This window comes from Saccopteryx bilineata, chromosome 1 (genome assembly GCF_036850765.1).
Source record: "Saccopteryx bilineata isolate mSacBil1 chromosome 1, mSacBil1_pri_phased_curated, whole genome shotgun sequence".
In the NCBI taxonomy this organism is placed as follows: Eukaryota; Metazoa; Chordata; class Mammalia; order Chiroptera; family Emballonuridae; genus Saccopteryx; species Saccopteryx bilineata.
Genome location: NC_089490.1, coordinates 214,505,369 through 214,523,656, shown reverse-complemented (window position 1 = coordinate 214,523,656; position 18,288 = coordinate 214,505,369). Strand labels below are relative to the sequence as shown.

Below are 18,288 nucleotides of genomic sequence, written 5' to 3'. Positions count from 1 at the left end.
TGTTTCTCGGGCAGTTAAGGCTTATAAACACTGGGAGGGGGAATATTGAACTCTAAACAGCAGTCTGTTCTGATATTAAAGGAAATGAGTGAGACCATGTGTGCAGGTGAGATGTTGTAATGAAACCCATTGTAAACAAAAGAACAGAAAGATTAACTCTTGTTGACTGCCTTTTCTGGGTTCTGGGCAACAGAAATAGTACAGCAAATGTCACACCACCCACCAAATATACTGGTGTGATTTTAAGAACCATAAACATGTTTATATAACTAGCATGTCAGTCAATTTACAGTCATATCTAAATTACTGAGATTTGTAGAAATTGTATTACTTTCTCCCTTTGAGTTGAAACATTGACCTTGTTCTTTTCCTCTGAAGAACTTGGAAGGATCAGTGACTTTAGCTGCTGTGCACAGGTGAATTACTTTAGTGGATTGCTACTCATCTGGCCTTTGAAAAACACGTTGTGAGATCTTCACAGAATGTTCATACTTCCTGTTGCTTCATTGCAGAACGTGCAATGGATTTTTCAAATATTTTAACAGGCTCTGTTCTGTGTCCTTTAGTGCTCAGAGTGCTTGTCTGGCATCTCTGAGGAACCTTTAATATTAATAACTCTCTAGTTTTAGTTCAGCCTCTTTGTTCAATCTCCCAGCAGGAGTGAGTCCCCTGGGTCCTCTTCCTGCCTTTAACTGCCTCACTCTCATGTGGTATATATTCGTGATATGAGTCATAACTCTTTATGTTCAATAAAATAATGGTGCACAAACAAGAACGGTCTCTTTAAACATGTGTAGCTATGTTAGTACCTACTCACATATCTTGTTATACTAGTTTAAATGTACAGATACTGCATGAAGAAAACCATATTCATTCTAGAGTCTTTTATGAAGACTTGCATCCTGTTCTAAATTTATTGTTTTATTCTAAATTGCCTGTTACTTCTGCTTCTTTTATGCCATTTCACTTTTGGTGGCTTTCTGGTTCTCAGTTTTCAAAGGTAAGCAAAAGGGTTTTTCTATGTCATGACTCAGTTGTTATTGTTTGTAGTTGTGTCACACTGTGCGCTATACAGAACTCTTTTTTTCATGTGCTGTTTTACCTTGATATTATTCACACTTTACAAACGAGGAAGTTAAAGCCAAGAAAGGCTAAGTGGCTTGTCTAATGGTAGAGAAAGTGAGGATTTGGCATCTAAAGAGCTTGAACTTGATAGCTTAATTGAGAAGGTGGTGATCAATAGCATTTTCCAAACACTTCCTGCTTTGTTAGAGCACGTGGTTTACGGTGGTTTATGACATGTGCTGAGGCAGCAGAGTGGAGGAGCTGCCTGCTCTTGAAGACTTCCCAAATTAAGCCCCGAATTTCTTTGAAAAGATGATACATATATATATAGACAGTTGCTGCAAGATATAAAGTATGTACTGTGATCAGATATGATAGTTTGGGAAAATACATTAGTGATAATAGTTGCACTTTAAACATGTTATGTATTTCTTTGTTATTTTTAAGGGAAAAAGTTTAGATTTTACGGTTTTCTTTGCAGACCATATTTTACATCCTCCCACGCCTTTCAGGCCTTGTTGAAGATGAATGGATCTCCACAGATAAATTCGCCAGGTTTACTGACATTCCTTCCCACACGGGTTGTCTGTGCTCCAGCTCCCCAACTCGGCTTCACCAGCTGAAGCCAGGAGACTGGGCACAGCAAGATGCAGGTAGAGGAACTTTTGTTTTTTCTCCAACTCTTGACTTGCTTAGGCTTATTAAGTTACTTAAGACAGATGGTTGATAAAAGCATTTTTTCATTGACGTGGTGAACTCACCCAATTTTAAAAATCACAACTAATCTTAATAGGTGTGTTGTTGTGGTCCACACTCTCATAACTCTGTCACAATTTGTTCTGACTCCCTAATGCATAACCATCACTGAATTTTTTTGACAGAGACAGTGAAAGAGTCAAAGAGGGACAGACAGACAGGAGGGGAGAGAGATGAGAAGCATCAATTTTTTTTTTTTTTTTTGCGGCAACTTAGTTGTTCATTGATTACTTTCTCATATGTGCCTTGATTGGGGGGGGGGTTTACAGCAGAGTGACTGACCCCTTGCTCAAGCCAGCAACCTTTGGGCTCAAAGCAGCGACCGTGGGGTTATGTCTGTGATCCCACGCTCAAGCCAGCAACCCTGCGCTCAAACTGGATGAGTCCATGCTCAAGTCGGCAACCTCAGGGTTTCATACCCTCTGCGTCCCAGTCTGAAACTATCCACTGCACTACTGCCTGGTCAGGCACAAATTTTGTCTCCTTTAAAAAATCTAAGCAGACTTTTCTCTTAGCTTGTGTGGCCTTTGTATAACTTGCTCCCGCACTCCTGATTGTCCTCCTCCATCTAACCTCTTCTTCCCTGAAGTGCCTCTTACAACTGTAGTTCTCTAGAATGTTAACATTTTCAAGAGTCCCCTAGACAACTTGTTCAAAGGGCAGATTCTTGATTCCACCCTTAGATTTCAGTGTAGTCTGTTCTGGGAAAACTCATTTTTTATCAAACACTGTAGACAGTTCACTAATGCATTTTAAGGTATATACCTTAAATTTATTCATTCAGCAAAGATTTAGTGATTGCCTCCTGTGTATTAGACATAGATCAAGCTTGACCACATGGAGCTGATGACCCACAGGAGAGACGACCTCAACAAATACTAAGAGAAAATGAGGTGGTAAAAAGTGCTAAGGAAGAAGTAAAAGCAGAACAAGAGCTAATGACAGGATGAAAAAGACCTGTGTAACGGGCTGACATCGTGTGGGGACCTAAGTGACATAGTGCAGAGACCTGGAGGAGGAGCATCCCCCAGACTGAGAACAGTAGCTGTGAAGGTTTCATCAGTGTGATGAGGACAGCCTGCCAGGTTGGCTGACAAAGCCTGGGAGGGAAGGGGGACCAACAGCTGTGTGGACAGCTGGTCTGCATTCTGCCAGGACAAGGAAGAGGTTGAAGGGGCCCTTCTGTTCATTTGTTTTTGGTAAAGAGAAGGATACTGCAGTTTGGTGTTTATGCTCAGACTTAATGTTAGTGTCTCCTGAAAGGTTTTTTTTTTTGGCCTAGTTTCCTTATTTAATCTCCACAGCTGGAAACCACCATCTGTATTATGGTGACTTTCAGAGCTTTCTCTGCCCAGCCTCTTTCCTGGGCCACTAGACACTCCATGAGCTTTTTACATTCAACATGTCTAAACTGGATGTATCTTTCTGCCACACTTGCATCCTCTAAACCAGTGGTCCCCAACCTTTTTTGGTCCACAGACCGGTTTAATGTCAGAAAATATTTTCATGGACCGCCCTTTAGGGTGGGTCAGATAAATGTATCATGAGACCGAGTCAAGTCAAGAGTGAGTCTTAGACAGATGTAACAGAAGGAATCTGGTCATTTTAAAAAATAAAACATTGTTCAGACTTAAATATAAATGTAACGGAAATAATGTAAGTTATTTATTCTTTCTCTGCAGACCGGTACCAAACGGCCCACGGACCAGTACCGGTCCACGGTCCGGGGGTTGGGGATCACTGCTCTATACCCTTTCTCTTAGTGGTGTCACTGTCACACAGAAGTCATCCCTGCCTGTGTTCTCTTTTGCCACATCTGTCCATTTCTTGGTGACTGCTTCCCAAGCCTGGCTTCTTCTCCTGCAGTGACTTAAGTATACTTGTCTCTGTCTCTGCCTGGACTAGTGCAAAAGCCTATTCATGGTTTACTAGCCTTAATCTGTCCCCCATATTGCCTTCAAGAGGGGCTTTCCTAAAACAGAACCTCTTATCCCCATCCCTAAAACCCTTTAATGGCTCCCATCTGTAAATTCTTTATCATTATGTACAAAGCCCTTGTGGCCTGGCTGGAGCCTCTCCCTCCTTCCATTGTCTGCTATGACACCAGCGTGCTGCTGCTGTGCAGGCGTTCTGTTCACGTCTACGCACACATGGCATCTGCTCTGCACTGCTGCCTGCTGTGCACTCCGTGTCCCTTTCCTTCAGCCTTCTTGAGTCTTCCTCTTTGCCCTTCTTCCCCAGACATGAGTGGTCCTTCTCTGGGTGAGCATACCCTTCTGCAGTACTGTGTGTGGTTATCATTGTGTCGTTCCCACCCCAGTAGGCCAAGTGCTTCTTGGTTGCTCGGTCAACAGTCTGGGGTGGGACAGAGCTGAGGAAGAGCCTGAAGGGTCGTCTCAGGCCTGCACTAGAGGTCAAAGCACTGACACCTTATAGTTCTGAGATGCTTCCCAACTTTGGTATGCTACAATGTGGGGAAAAAGAATCTAGGGGTGTCTGGTATTTTTATGAAATGTTGTAATATTGGTCAATAGAGTGGAATTTGGAAAAAAAATCACTATTTAAAATGGCAGTTATGTCTGAATCCATGTAAAGTTTTTTACTAAATATCATCCTAAACTATCATTTTAAACTTTAAAAATACATAAAATATTTGTGTATATGAGAGAGAAAGAGACTGTTCCATTATGGAGTTATTTTTTCCCTCTCAGGTTTTAACTTGGGTGAAACAGCTAACCAGTCTGAGTGGGCTGATGTTCAGAAGAAGATAATCCCATGGAAAGATAATGTTCCTGATTTAGACCTGGAGCTAGAATTTCAGGATCGAGCTGCCAAGCTTGGAAAGTCTATTAATAGACTGATTGTAGTGGCCTCACTTATTGATAAACCAACCAATTTAGGAGGTAAAATTGTGGTCTTTTGGGGGCTTAATTAAAAACTCTTTTGACTGTTCAGTCAGTGCACTGTCACATTTGGGTACTCCTGGGGGCAGTGTAGGATGTAGGGGCTCAGCTCTGTGCTGGGGACCGTGACCAGCTTGCTCTATGCAGGGCTGTGCCGCACCTGCGAGGTGTTCGGGGCCTCGGTGCTGGTCGTCGGCAACCTCCAGTGTGTCCACAACAAGCAGTTCCAGCACCTCAGCGTCTCCGCAGAACAGTGGCTTCCTCTAGTGGAGGTGGGTGGAAAGTGTTTGTTGCTCAACTTTGTAGTATTCCATCACTTATCAGGTCATTTGCAGTAATGTGAGCCTTGAACAGTATAAAAATAATAGAGATTAAAATACAGCCCAGTTTTTTTCCCCCTATTCCTTTATTGTCTTTCACATGGTTTGTATTTTTAGAAATCAATAATGTAGAATTCTTTTCAGTAAAATGTGCCCTGCTGCAACTCACTGTTGATACAGGAATAATTTTTTTAAGTTTCTATGATTTTGGGGGAGTTCTTTTAACAGTGCATAATTCTGTCCTTTCCTGGAAAAATAATTTTTTAAACAAGCTTAGTTTAATAAAAGATTTTTCAAAACTCAGCTTTTGCTCCAAGCAGGACTATAACCAAATGATTTAATATTCTGCTGTTTTAAAACTAATATTAAGGTAAAACCACCTGAGCTGATGGACTATCTACAACAGAAGAAAGTGGAAGGCTACACAGTCATTGGCGTGGAACAGACGGCCAGGAGTGCAGCCCTGACCCAGTACTGCTTCCCTGAGAAGTCGCTGCTCTTGTTGGGGTGAGAACATGCACTTGGAGAGGGTGTGCTCTCTAGGTCTCAGTATGAAAAATGGTTCAAAAGTTTAACAGTTTACCTGGACTCCTAATACTACACACTTGCATTTGACCTTTGACTGGTAATATTTATGGAAAGCCCTCCTACTTTTCATTTTATTTCACCTGTTTGGGATAGTCAGGTGAACATACAAGTTTTTTTGTTACCCTCTTATTTTCCTGGTAACTTAGACTTACTTCATTTTGTTCATTTCTCTTCTAGTAACATTCAAAGTATCTGAGAAAAATATTGCTTATTACAAGAAAAGTAACCGTTCTTCTCCCATTTTTCTTCAGAAATGAACGTGAGGGGATCCCAGCAAATCTGATCCAGCAGTTGGACATCTGTGTGGAAATTCCTCAACAGGGTATTATCCGCTCGCTTAATGTCCACGTGAGTGGAGCTCTGCTAATCTGGGAATACACCAGACAGCAGCTCTGTGGGCAGGGAGGCACCCCGGCATGAGGGCTGGGCCTTTTCTGAGATGCGTTATTGGTGTTACTGAAACTTTTTTTTTTTTTTTTACTTCTTTATTCTTTTCTTTTTAAATTGGAAACGGGGAGGCAGTCAGACAGACTCCTGCATGCGCCTGACTGGGATCCACCCGGCATGCCCACCAGGGAGCGATGCTCTGCCCATCTGAGGCATTGCTCTGTTGCAATCAGAGCCATTCTAGCGCCTGAGGCAGAGGCCACAGAGCCATCCTCAGCACCCGGGCCAACTTTGCTCCAGTGGAGCCTCGGCTGCAGGAGGGGAAGAGAGAGACAGAGAGGAAGGAGAGGGGGAGGGGTGGAGAAACAGATGGGTGCTTCTCCTGTGTGCCCTGGCCGGGAATTGAACCCGGGACTCCTGCATACCAGGCCGATGCTCTACCACTGAGCCAACCGGCCAGGGCCGTATTTTTTAAAAACTATTTGGAATAATGAAATAAGTTCTGAATTTACTGGAATAGTTTGTATTTTTTTTCTTACAATTTAATGCCAAACTTTTTTATGTGCCTTAAACACATTACTATATATTGTCCCCTTTAATGAACATTTTGAGCTAAATTGTATTGCATCTTTAATAAAACATTTTAAGCACTTGTGGAAATAAAACAGTGTATTTTTAAAAGGTCACTTCTTTCTGAGAAACTACTGTAGTGCTGTTAGAAAAGTGTACTGTGCAGTAGATGGGATGTGGCCGCTGGAGTCTGGGACTGTCGCCCCCGTGCAAGGGCTCTGCGTAAAGAGGGGTGAAGAGGGTCACTGGCCTCTCTCTGCTGTTTTGTATCTACTTGTTCCTCAAGGGGGAAACATGCTAAGTAGGGTGTTGAGCCAACTTCCCTATAGAGTTCATAATGCTCAGGTAACAGGGGACCCACTATAGTGGTGAAGATGAGACGTGAGAGAGGACAACGTAATTGTTACTGATTTTTGGGAAAAACATTCATTGTGTTAAGTATGATATTAGCTAAGTTTTTTTGTAGATGGTCTGTGTTATTTTACCTGTGTATTTTAACTTACCAATACTCGCCTTTCTTTGTGCCTGTATTTAATTGAAACATTAAAAAAAACTATTTGGGATAATGAAATAAGTTCTGAATTTACTGGAATGGTAACTGCCTGGACACATAATAACAACCTACTTTTTTTTAGTATCTATAATAATATTTGCCTGCTACCATCCTCCAACCAAAAAGGTGGTACATTTTTTAATAATAAGCTTTAATTTTATTTTTTCTTAAAACTTAATTTTTTATTTATTGAATTTATTGGGGTGGCACTGGGGTTAACAAAACTACACAGGTCTCCGTCTATCACCAAAAAATATATATTTCTTACTAAATGAAAACTAAGCATGTTCCATTCCATTTTATCTCAATTCTTCATAGTCTAAATGATGGACTCGCCTGTTACTTGATTGTTTTAATTATTAAAAATTACATACACAGAAGTATCCATGTTCACTGTGATTCACACTACTATTGTCCCATAGTGAATGCAGCACTTCTGAACATCCAGAAAGACTAGTTTCTGCCTTTCTGCAAATGTCAGGCACTGCCTACGACCCCGTAGTTGTTTCTGAAGGCTGGAATTTTCCTGCTTCAAATTTTTCTTTAAATTTTAAGTAGTCTCTTCTTTTATCAAAATATTTAATCTGTTAAGAAAAAGGGGTTTGAAATAAGGGTAAATTATACAGCTTAAACAAAAGCACATATTTAAATGTAACAGATTATTTAATATAAATTGTGTTAGTGGCATAAGTCATTTATATTCTAAAACCATTAAGTCTTGGAAAATGGTATAGACCAATAAGTCACACCTCTTTTTGGATTACAGATCCTATTGAGCATTTGAATAAGCTATGAACTTTCATAAGAAATGTAATCAAGCCCGACTAGGCAGTGGCACAGTGGATATAGAGAATCGACCTTGGACACTGAGGACCCAGGTTCATAACCCTGAGGTCGCCAGCTTGAGCCTGGGCTCATCTGGCTTGAGCATGGGATCATAGACATGACCCCATGGTCATTGGCTTGAGCAGGGGTCATTGGCTCAGCTGGAGCCCCCCCATTCAAGGCACATACTAGAAGCAATCAATGAATAACTAAGGTGTTCTATGAGTTGATGCTTCTCATCTCTCTCCCTTTCTGTCTCTTTCTCTCTCTCTCAAAAAAAAAAGTAATCAAAATCAAACAGGAAATCAAAATGAGACAAATGAAAATAAGAGACAACCTTTCAAAATGAATGAATGTAGCAACAGCAGTTCTGAGAGGGAAGCTCATAGTTCTACAGACCCACCTCAAGAAACAATAAAAATCCCAAATAAACCTAAGTTTACAACTAACTGAACTAAAAAAAGAACAAAACTCAAAGTAAACATAAAGAAGGAAATAATTAAGATCACACTGGAAATAAAATAGAAAAGATCAATAAAACTAAAAGCTGGTTCTTTGAAAAGATAAAATTGACAAGCCTTTAGCCAAATTCATCCAGGAAAAATAAAAGAGTCGAATTAAAATCATAAATGAAAGCAGTTATAATCAACATCACAGAAATATTTTAAAAAATCATTAAAGACTATGACAACCAATCATACACCAACAAATTCAATTTAGAACAGATAAATTTCTAGGAGCATATAACCTTCCAAGATTGAACCAGGAAAAATAGGAAGTTTGAAAAGATTGACTACTATAATGAAGTTGAGGCAGTAATCAAAAACCTCTCATCAAACAAAAGTCCAGGACCAGATGACTTCACAGGTAAATCTACTAAACATCTAAAGAAGAATTAATACCTATCCTTAAACTATTAAAAAAAATCATAGACTGAATTTCCAAATTCATTCTATGAAGTCAGCATTATTCTGATACCAAAAGCAAAGACATTATATAAAAAATTACAGGGCAATATACTTGATGAAAAATTCTCAACAAAATATTAGCAAACTGGATTCAACAATATTAAACTTTCTGAAAAATAAATACAAGTATTTACATAATCTTAAGGAAAGTACAAAGATAAATATTAATAGTAACTAAATTCTCTAAGTTAAAAAATGAGCATTTTCCCAAAGACACAGAAATGGCCAGCAGGTACATAAAAAGGTGCTCAAAGTCAGGAATCATCAGGGAAATACAAATTTAAAACACAATGAGATATCACCTCACACCTGGGTTAACATTAGTAAATCCACAAACAAGTGCTCGCCAGGACGTGAAGAAAAGGCAACCCTTGTGTACTCTTGGTGGGAATGTAAACTTATGCAGCCACTATGGAAAAACAATATGGAGATTCCTCAAAAAAAAAAAAAAAAAGAACAATGAACTACCTTATGACCCAGCAATTCCACTTGTGGGTATTTATCCACTAACTTGTAAAGATGTATGCACCCCTATGTTCATTGCAATGTTATTTACGATAGCTAAGATACGGAAGCAACCTAGGTGTCCATCAAAACACTACTGGATGAAGAAGATATAGTGCATATATACAATGGCATATTAACAATAAGAATGAAATCTTGCCATTTGCAACAACATGGATAGACCCAGAGGGCATTATGTTGAGTGAACTAAGTCAGAGAAAGAGAAATACGGTATGATTTCACTGATATGTGGAATCTAAAAAAAACAAACATGCATAAACAGGGCAAAACAGAAACAGACCCACATAAACAGAGAACTAGCTGATGGTTGACAGAGGGGAGGGACGAGGTATCTGAAGTTCTTAAAGCTCCACATCCTGAGCAGTAAAATCCCAGAGGTAGGAAGTCAAGGCCAACCAGGGAACCATCAGTGTCTGTACCTGAGTTGCTTTGCAGGACATCACACATTTTCATTGTCAGAATAGAAAACACTAGTTCTTTTGTTAGAAGATTTTTTCTTAGGACTTAATTCAAATATTTCAGTGGTGCCTGAGGAAGTAAGAACCTGTCCAGCCCTGTCCCCAGCTGGGGTAAGACACAGATAAAGCAGCTGCAAAGTGAACAGAAGCTTCTCCTAGGACACAGAAGCATGGGGTTTCCTGAGAGACCCCTTTGAGCAACTACTGCTTTCTTATTCACCAAGAAACCTTATTCTCTAACATCAGACTCAGAAATTTGCTCCTTAAAAATGTGTCAGTGCCTGACCTGTGGAGGCACAGTGGGATAAAGTGTCGGCCTGGAACTCTGAGATTGCCGGTTCAAAACCCTGGGCTTGCCTGGTCAAGGCACGTATGGGAGTTGATGCTTCCTGCTCCTCCCTCTGTCTCTCTCTCTCTCTCCTCCCTGAAAATTGAACAAATAAAGTCGTTTAAAAAAAAATGTTAGTAAGAATGAAAGACCCCACTTTTGCCTGGAGTATCTAAGGCACTCAGCCTTGATTTCTAACATAGGCACAGGACTTTCAGGCAAGGGTTCTGAACTCTCCATACAGCTTTCATCTCTGGAAAATAGGACACTAGGTCCACTTTTCAATCTAGGGCTGACAATGACCTATTTATATGCAGCCCTGGTTTTGCTCTGAGCATATCAAAGCCCTCACCTAAACTCAACGCCTTCCCTTAGGTGAGATAGATGCACACAGTTCCACTGGTGTCAGTTCCCCAGGTTCCATGACTGGCGGCATGTTAATATATCTGACCAGCAGACTGCAGATTTATCACTTCTGGTGGTCTCCAGCTGGCTGCACTGGCAGCTATTGTAAAAGGGTTACCACAGGAGGAGTGGACAATGTCCTTAACATATTTGTACCAAATCAATAAATTTGTATTTCCTGTCCCGTCTCCAACAGCCTAATGGACAATTCTATTCAGAGGTTCTGCTGACATTTCAGTCCCAACTTGTCCAGAATTTAGCTCCTCTCCACACACGTTTCTCCTGTAGTACCTACTTCAGAGGCCATGGCACTGTCACCTTCTTGGTCTCCACAGCACAGGCCCTCTCACTGGGACAGCTCTCACAGCTCTTTACTGGCTTTCTCTACCTTCCCTGATCCACCTGTCACACTGCTGCCAAGTACGGTCCTTTTGACCAAAACCTGGTCTCCTCACCTGCTTGTTTATAAAGATTTTTCGAGGTATCCCCATGGCCTTCAAGGTCAACATCCAAACTCCTCAGTGTAAGACAAAGCCATTCACAGCTTAATCTCTGCCCACCTGTCCATCCCCTGAATTCACCACCAGCCCCCATGCAGAGCTACCCGGTTTCCTGAATGTGCTCCTTTCCTTTGCATTTGCTCCTACGGCTTTTGTCCAACACTTTCTGCTCCCCAGCCTTTCCCTCATTCAGTTACAATGGAGGGGAGGGGCAACATAGCACTTCGTCTACAAGGCTAATGAGTCAACAAGCATTTCCTGATTATCACTGGGTAAGTATAACATGAGTACCCAAGGTAGTAAATGAGAACTACCTAATGACACACAGGGTAGTAGTGTGTACATCAGAACTGGAAATTCGAGACTTTCTATAGTTTTATAGGAAAAAGACACCCACAATTGATAGTGGGACTAGAAATCTTGATGTCTGGTTGCTCTGTTTGTGGAGGACTCTGTTGGATGGTGCAAGAATGACAGACCTAAACCCTGCTCCTTAATTTATGAACAGAGACTAGGACCACTAGACAAGTGAGCTGCAGAGTGCTATAAAAGGGAAAGCAAACTGCTAGAAGAATAACTGGTTTCTGTGAGGATCCCATTAGCTGTTTGGCATCCTTCAATGTAACAAATTTGTTCTCAGTGTGTTTTATGATAGAAGTATTCACTGTGAATCTCTATTTGGTGGTGGTACTTTTATCTTGATTCTTGGGCTGCAATTTCAGTTAAGTAAAAGAACCTAAACTTTGGACTCAGAGACTTACATTCAGATCCCCTTTCTATGGGTTGGCTGACCTTGAACAAAGGTTTCCACTCTCTGAGCCTTAGTTCCTATAGTGTAAGAGACACTGTAGCACTCCACAAGTTGAGTGAGGATGGAAGCCCATGCAAACAATGCCTCACACAGCATGCCTCCAACAATACTGCAACTTCCTCCCCACCTCTCACACAGCTCTGGAAACATCTCAATTCTTATTCTACTATAGCTACTGGGTTAAGACTTGAGTACAGTGCACAGGTGAAAGGGAGCAGAGAGGTGAGATGCAGCCTGAGCAGGAGGAGCAGTTGCAGCTGGAGCAAGTAGGGTTTCACAGTAAACAGTGTTAGGTGGAAAGTGGCCATCACTGTCTGCTTCAGAAGTCCAGGAGAACAATGCAGTGTGCCCACTTCCCTCCCGGCCAGACTCTTCTGTAACTGCAGGTCTCTGTCCTTTCCTCCATGTCACAGCTCAGGTGAGTTCAGGAACCTTGTGGTTGATCCTGCCAATACCCTGGCTCCTTGACCTCTTCAGTGGTCTTGTCCTCCAATCTTCTTGCCTCCCAGAATCAAAGCCTAGACCTTGTCCTTCCAGCAGATACAGCTCTCTTGTAGTCTCAATTCCAAGCGTCCATCCTCTGACCACCACCTCTCCACTTTCCCTCTAGGGCCCTGATGCCAACAACCCACTGATTCCACCAACTTCACCAACTGTCTTCCCTTTCATATCCTCACTTTTCTCCTTTCTCCCAACTCAAAGCTCTCCAATGGCTCCCCGTGTCACCTAGACTAAGCCATCATCTGTGGCCTCAAAGCACCTCTCTGCCCAACTTCTGCTGTTTTCTCCTTGCTGTTCCTAAAACACACTGAACCCATCTCAACTGCAGGGCTGTCATATGTGTTACTGTGCTTCCTACCTGTCAACTCTCCTGCAACAACTCAGGAGGTGAGAGATGACCGCTGCTTTCTGGGCCTGTGCTGATCTTGGTGTCACTGAGGTGGGGAGCATGGGAGGACAGGCCTGCTGGGGAAGGCCGAGTCTTATCCACGCAGAGGCTGGTCCTTGTGCACATCCAACTAGAAAGTTCAACAGCTGCTTGTGGAGGTGGTGAAAAGGTTGGGTTGGAGATGCTGTTTGGGCATCACCCTCTAAGTAGAACTTCAGGCCACGGCTATGGACAAGGCTGGCTGGGGAGAGAGGGTGGCACAGAAGGGACTCGAACAAGCATTGGCATTTACCAGACACAAGAAAGCACTTCCAAGAAGCAGTGGCTGTAGGGACGGAGGAAAACGAGGGAGTGAACTATAAAGGGACTCATTAGACAAGATTTCTGTACTTAAATAGCCTTGAATTATGACTGTTTCTGGAACCACAGGAGACTGATGCAGGCTCTTTTCCTGGGTCCTTTTCTTGTACAACAGGCACAGGAAAAGGTATGTGGGGCAGGAAGAGCATGGGGTCTCAGACTGAGCTCAGATCTAAGCTCTGCTCTTACATGTGACTTCATTTCAGTGTGCCTATGTCCTTGACTACACAATGGGTCACTTACTATGAGGAATAAATGAGATGACACATCTGAGGTGTGCAGAGCATATACTCAGTAAATGTTAGCTGTGACTAGCATGCAGTGACTACAGGTGACGGGGGCCTCCCAGCATGGCACTTAGCTTATGTATATAATAAACATACAATAAAGCAGCAACCGGCAAAGAACAGAAGCTACCCTGTTAGGGAGTGGGAGGGTCTACTAGTCACTGGGTTGGAGAAAAAGCAACAGGTGTCAGGGGAGAGATGATAATGCAGTGTGTTTGACCAAAATGGCTAAGACAGGGATTCCTGACCATCTTATCCACCTGAATCACCTGCAGGGCCAGAGCCCTTATATATATTTAAAAAAAATTTTTTTCCCTCAGAGACAGAGAGTCAGAAGGATAGACAGGGACAGACAGACAGGAACAGAGAGAAATGAGAAGCATCAATCATTAGTTTTTTGTTACAACACCTTAGTTGTTCATTGATTGCTTTCTCATATGTGCCTTGACCATGGGCCTTCAGCAGACCGAGTAACCCCTTGCTTGAGCCAGCGACCTTGGGTCCAAGCTGGTGAGCCCGCACTCAAGCTGGCGACCTCGGGGTCTCGAACCTGGGTCATCTGCATCCCAGTCCGATGCTCTATCCACTGCGCCACCGCCTGGTCAGGGCCAGAGCCCTTTTAAAAGAAGTTTGCGTTCTATTTTCAGAAATTCAGCAGATCTGAAGTGAGGGCTGGGACACACCTATTTTTTTTTTTAAATCAATCTCTACCTGATTTTGACTTGCAACCTGAGTGGAAAATTTGGCTAGGCTGTCAAAAGACGGGTCTCATTGTGACAAGGCTCTCCTAAGAAAACACAGGGAAAAGGTGGTGGCAGACCCTGCCAACACACTGGCTGTGACTTACTCAAAGGGCTGGCTCTTCATCTACATCACCTCCAGACCCAGGTGCTTCCCTGTCCTCAGTCCCACCTTGTTCTCAGTGACCACAGGGCTGGAGAACAGAGTGAAGAAAGGACAGCATAAGCAGTAATGGATCAGCCCAAACTCCCATATTTTCACCTACTTCTTAAGCCAGGAATTACTCTCAGTGAATTTAAGGTGAAAACCAAAAATGTAGAATTTTTTTTTTTTCCTAAATCATCATCTAATCCAGTGTTTTTCATCCCCAGTTCGTAGACTGACTGGTCTGCCATAAATTTCATGCTGGTCCATGAAAGAATTAACCCCCTGGTGTTGTACAGTGATTATAGACCCAATGATGTTAGTTGAATTTGCTTATGCTCAGGGTGATTTGTGCCCTAGCAGTCCCCAAAATAATTCTCCTACTTTCACGGGTCGCCAAGTGTAAAAAGGTTGGAAACTTTTTATCTAATCCAATCATCAAGCCTCACATTTAACAGTTTTTAGTTCCTATGTCAAGTTAGACTTGACTTTCACAGCAATCCCATGAGACAGGTTGCACTGTGCTGGTTTTACAGGGGAAGGGGTCATCTAATGTAACTGCTGTTTACTGAGTTCACTCCCAGCCTAGCCATCCAATATGGCCCCACCATCCATCACACCCTTCTGTGATCTCCTTCAAGTCTCAGGCTCCTCTCTAAAAATTTGAGGTGTGAGAAGATGAAGACCCTCAAGCCACTTCACCTCTACCATGACCTGTTCTCAAACTACCTGTATGCTCTGGAGCAGCAGGATGCTGTGAAAGAGTGCAGACAGACCAGGTTCCAAGCCCAGGTCGGCAGTGGGGCTAGCATGACAGCTCTGCCCTGCAGTGACCCACGCTGAGCACTGCCCCTTGATGCCCTAAGCTTCAGGTGCCTCCTCTGGGGGGTGACACAGCAGCACTTGCCTTCAAGAGCCCTGACGAGGGCGGGTCACACTCACACAGGATTGCTTACTAACAGGCCAATGGTGCAGGTTCCTTTTCCAGCCCCTCCTGCAGTAAGGGCCGCAATACTGAGCAGGAATGCCTGTCAGGGAGGCCTGAGGCAGCTGGTGGCCGACAGAACTTATACTTTCTAACCTCTTCCTTATATTTTGGAATGACTTATATTTGGTAAATGACTGTCATTTTGGATGGGCAACTGGGAATACTTTTATTGGTGACAACAGCCAGTATGGACTCTACAACCTTCACATGCCAGCAGGGTGGTTAGCTCTTGCATGATGGGCCCACGGACCGGCCATCGAGAAGCTCTGCTCTGGGCAGATGCGAGCAGCCCTGTCCCTGGGGAAGATTCCGGCGAAGTTGAAGTTTTTGGGGCTGCAGATTTTGGCTCTGCTTACGGATTTACTTTGTTTTTCAAAGATCCTTACAGTGTCATGTGACATTTCCCGAAGGCCTGTCGGGCCTACGCGCACAGAGCGAGCCTGGAGGACGGAGCAGGGTCCCCCGCGGCGCGCGGACAGACGGACGCTACTGACCCCGCCGCGCTCCACTCCGCAGCCGATCTCCCGAAGCCCAGCGGCACACGGGGCCTCATCCTGGCTTCACTCACCCACTGCTGGGGACAGCTGGCCTCGAACGAGCGCCTCAGCTCCGCACACCGGGCAGCGTCCTCCGCGCGTTCCTCCAGGCAGCGCCAGTACCTGTCCCGGGACGCCCAGCAGGCCCGCCGCTCTGCCATAGACGGCGCCGCCATCCCCGGGAGCTGTGGGCCGGACGGACAAAAGGCGTGAGCGGGCGAGGCCCGGGACCCCATCTCAGCCAGGCTCGGGCTTCATGGGACAGGGGAACCAGTCGGCCCGCACAGCGACACCAGCCGGGCGGCTGTGTCCGAAATCCCCAACGCGGGCCGCGGCCGCTGGGCCTCGCTGTCACCAACGGTCACTCTCTTGTCCCTTCGATAAAACGTGGTGGCGGTGCCCTTTACCAGGAGCCGTCCGGACCCACTTGCTTTCCGAATGCGCGCTGCCGCGAACCCACCGACGGGACAGGCGTCCGCCCGCCATGCAGACGCACAGGCGCAGCGCGCAGGGCGGCCACTGTCCCGGTCTCCGCCCTGCCGGCCCACAGCACTCACCTCTCTGCCGCCCAGGCCCGGGCAGTAGGGTCGCCTTGCCCGCAGGCTGGAGTCCGGCTCCGCACCACTCCCCACCGCAAACAAGCAGGTCGCACGGACGGTTCGCCAGTGTGGGGATGACCCTCACGGGCCGCCGTTCACGTCCCAGGAGGGGAGTTTCCGCTTCCGCTCTCGCCGGGGCGTCACTTCCGCCCTGCTCGGCAAGGGAGGCAGTTCGTGGGCTTGAGGAGTTGGCTTCGCCGGCTCTGAGCGGCAGGGTCTAAGTGACATCTCGGCTTCTTTCTGGCAGTTTTTCGCGAATCCAAGCTTCTCTGCATCTCACCTGGTGCTGCTTAGAAAGCTTAGTGTGCCCGCCGAGCAGGCAAGGTGGCTTCGCGGGGACCTCACCCGAAGGAGGGGGAAACACCTAAGAGAGGGGAGTCCACCTGGGAAGGGGTGCACCCAAGGTGGGAGAGCACCTGAGGGAGTAGCACCTGAGAGAGGGGAGCATCTGAGCGAGGGGAGCACGTAAGGGGGAGAGCACCTGAGAGAGGAGCACCCGAGATGGGACAGCAGCTGAGGGAGGGGAGCCGGACCAAGCATGAACGAGCCTCAGCTTCTTAGATTTAAAGTTTAAAACAAACAAAAACACGAAACGTCCCGAGAAAGAGACAACTGAGGACACGGTACACGTGGCAAATGCGGGGCCAAGATGAGTGCGCAGGGCTCCCAGCGCCCGTCTAGGGCTCCACTCCCTCACCTGGCCTTGAACCCCTGAGGCTTTCCAGTGTGGGGGGGGGGGCACGGGCCCTTTCAGTGGCATTTGGGGACCCCCAGTGAAGGAATACGAGATCAACCCGAGTGGCGGGGACCCCCATTGAAGGAATACGAGAGCAACCCAAGTGGTGGGTACCCGACTCCCGGGAACTAAGAGCCCATTCGAGTTCGCAGCAGAGCTCTGCGGACCCCTGGGTCTGGAATATGCCGAACTCGGTACAAATTGACGGGGGGGGGGGGAGGGGGGACGGGGGAAATAAACACTTTTAATTTACTTGTGGCTCCTTTTACTACCAAAACGCCAAGTTATTTTTTTAAAAGGAATGAAAAGAGCTGCTCCCAATCTTTTAAAAGTATGCTTTTTTTTTTCTTTTTTTAAGCAAGTGGAAGGAGATAGGCAGACTCCTGCATGCGCCCCGACAGAGATCCACCCGCAACTCCTGTCTGGGGCAATGCTTGCAACAAAGCTATTTTTAGGACCTGAGGCAGTGGAGGCTCCCCACTTGCAGAAGTCCATGGCTGGAACCAATCAAGCCATGACTGCTCCAGTGGAAGAGAGGGAGAGAGAGAAGGAGGGGGATGGGTGGAGAAGCAGATGGTCGCTTCTCCTGTGTGCCCTGGCCGGAATCAAACCCTGGACTTCCACATGTTGGTGGAAGCTCTACCACTGAGCAAACCTGTTAGGGCCAGGATGCTATTTTTAATACATAAAAGAAATACTCTGCAGAAATATTCCTTTACAAAACACGTTTATGGATCAAAAGAGTCGTCTGGCATCTGGTTATCTCACCGACACCATCTGCCCCATCACTGGTCCTGCTCAAGTTCTAGTGCTCCAAGCTCAGAAGCGGTTCACAGCTCTGCACCTGAGTGCGGTTTGATCCTTTCTGAAACTCAACATGTGCACATTTTCAGGAGGGATTATGAAGAGCTAAGTGCCACCAAGCACAGCTCCTAGAACGGAGAGAATACTTCTGTAATAGTTGATGACTAACAGATTTGTCTGCCAGAGCCCCACTCCCACCCCTATCCTGTTTCTTTTACACTGTGTCTAACAAGGGCAGTTTG

General features: G+C 45.0%; 2 protein-coding genes across 6 annotated transcripts in view; one reads left to right on the top strand and one right to left on the bottom strand.

Moving 5' to 3' along the window:
• The window catches only part of TARBP1 (TAR (HIV-1) RNA binding protein 1), an 87,167-nt gene extending 79,904 nt beyond the window's left edge, over nucleotides 1–7,263 (top strand). For all 4 annotated transcript variants that reach the window (XM_066235322.1, XM_066235331.1, XM_066235338.1 and 1 more), the window contains 5 exons: nucleotides 1,547–1,718; nucleotides 4,533–4,724; nucleotides 4,872–4,996; nucleotides 5,415–5,551; nucleotides 5,884–7,263. In XM_066235322.1, the coding sequence (XP_066091419.1) occupies nucleotides 1,547–1,718; nucleotides 4,533–4,724; nucleotides 4,872–4,996; nucleotides 5,415–5,551; nucleotides 5,884–6,052 (795 nt within the window). In that variant the 3' untranslated portion in view covers nucleotides 6,053–7,263. The remainder of the gene's footprint in view (nucleotides 1–1,546; nucleotides 1,719–4,532; nucleotides 4,725–4,871; nucleotides 4,997–5,414; nucleotides 5,552–5,883) is intronic.
• A 114-nt stretch (nucleotides 7,264–7,377) lies between these two features.
• Nucleotides 7,378–16,621, bottom strand: COA6 (cytochrome c oxidase assembly factor 6). Of its 2 annotated transcripts, XR_010726056.1 has the most exons (5): nucleotides 16,465–16,621; nucleotides 15,940–16,092; nucleotides 12,822–13,176; nucleotides 10,205–10,342; nucleotides 7,378–7,726 (listed from the first exon to the last, which is right to left on the bottom strand). XR_010726056.1 is itself a non-coding variant. In XM_066235349.1 (3 exons), the coding sequence occupies exons 2-3, from the start codon at nucleotides 16,081–16,083 to the stop codon at nucleotides 7,631–7,633; spliced, it is 240 nt and encodes a 79-aa protein (XP_066091446.1). In that variant the 5' UTR covers nucleotides 16,084–16,092; nucleotides 16,465–16,618; the 3' UTR covers nucleotides 7,378–7,630. The 2 variants fall into 2 exon arrangements, 1 of the variants encoding a protein (XP_066091446.1); XM_066235349.1 differs by lacking the exons at nucleotides 10,205–10,342; nucleotides 12,822–13,176 and having other exon boundaries at nucleotides 16,465–16,618.
• Nucleotides 16,622–18,288: the final 1,667 nt, after the last annotated feature.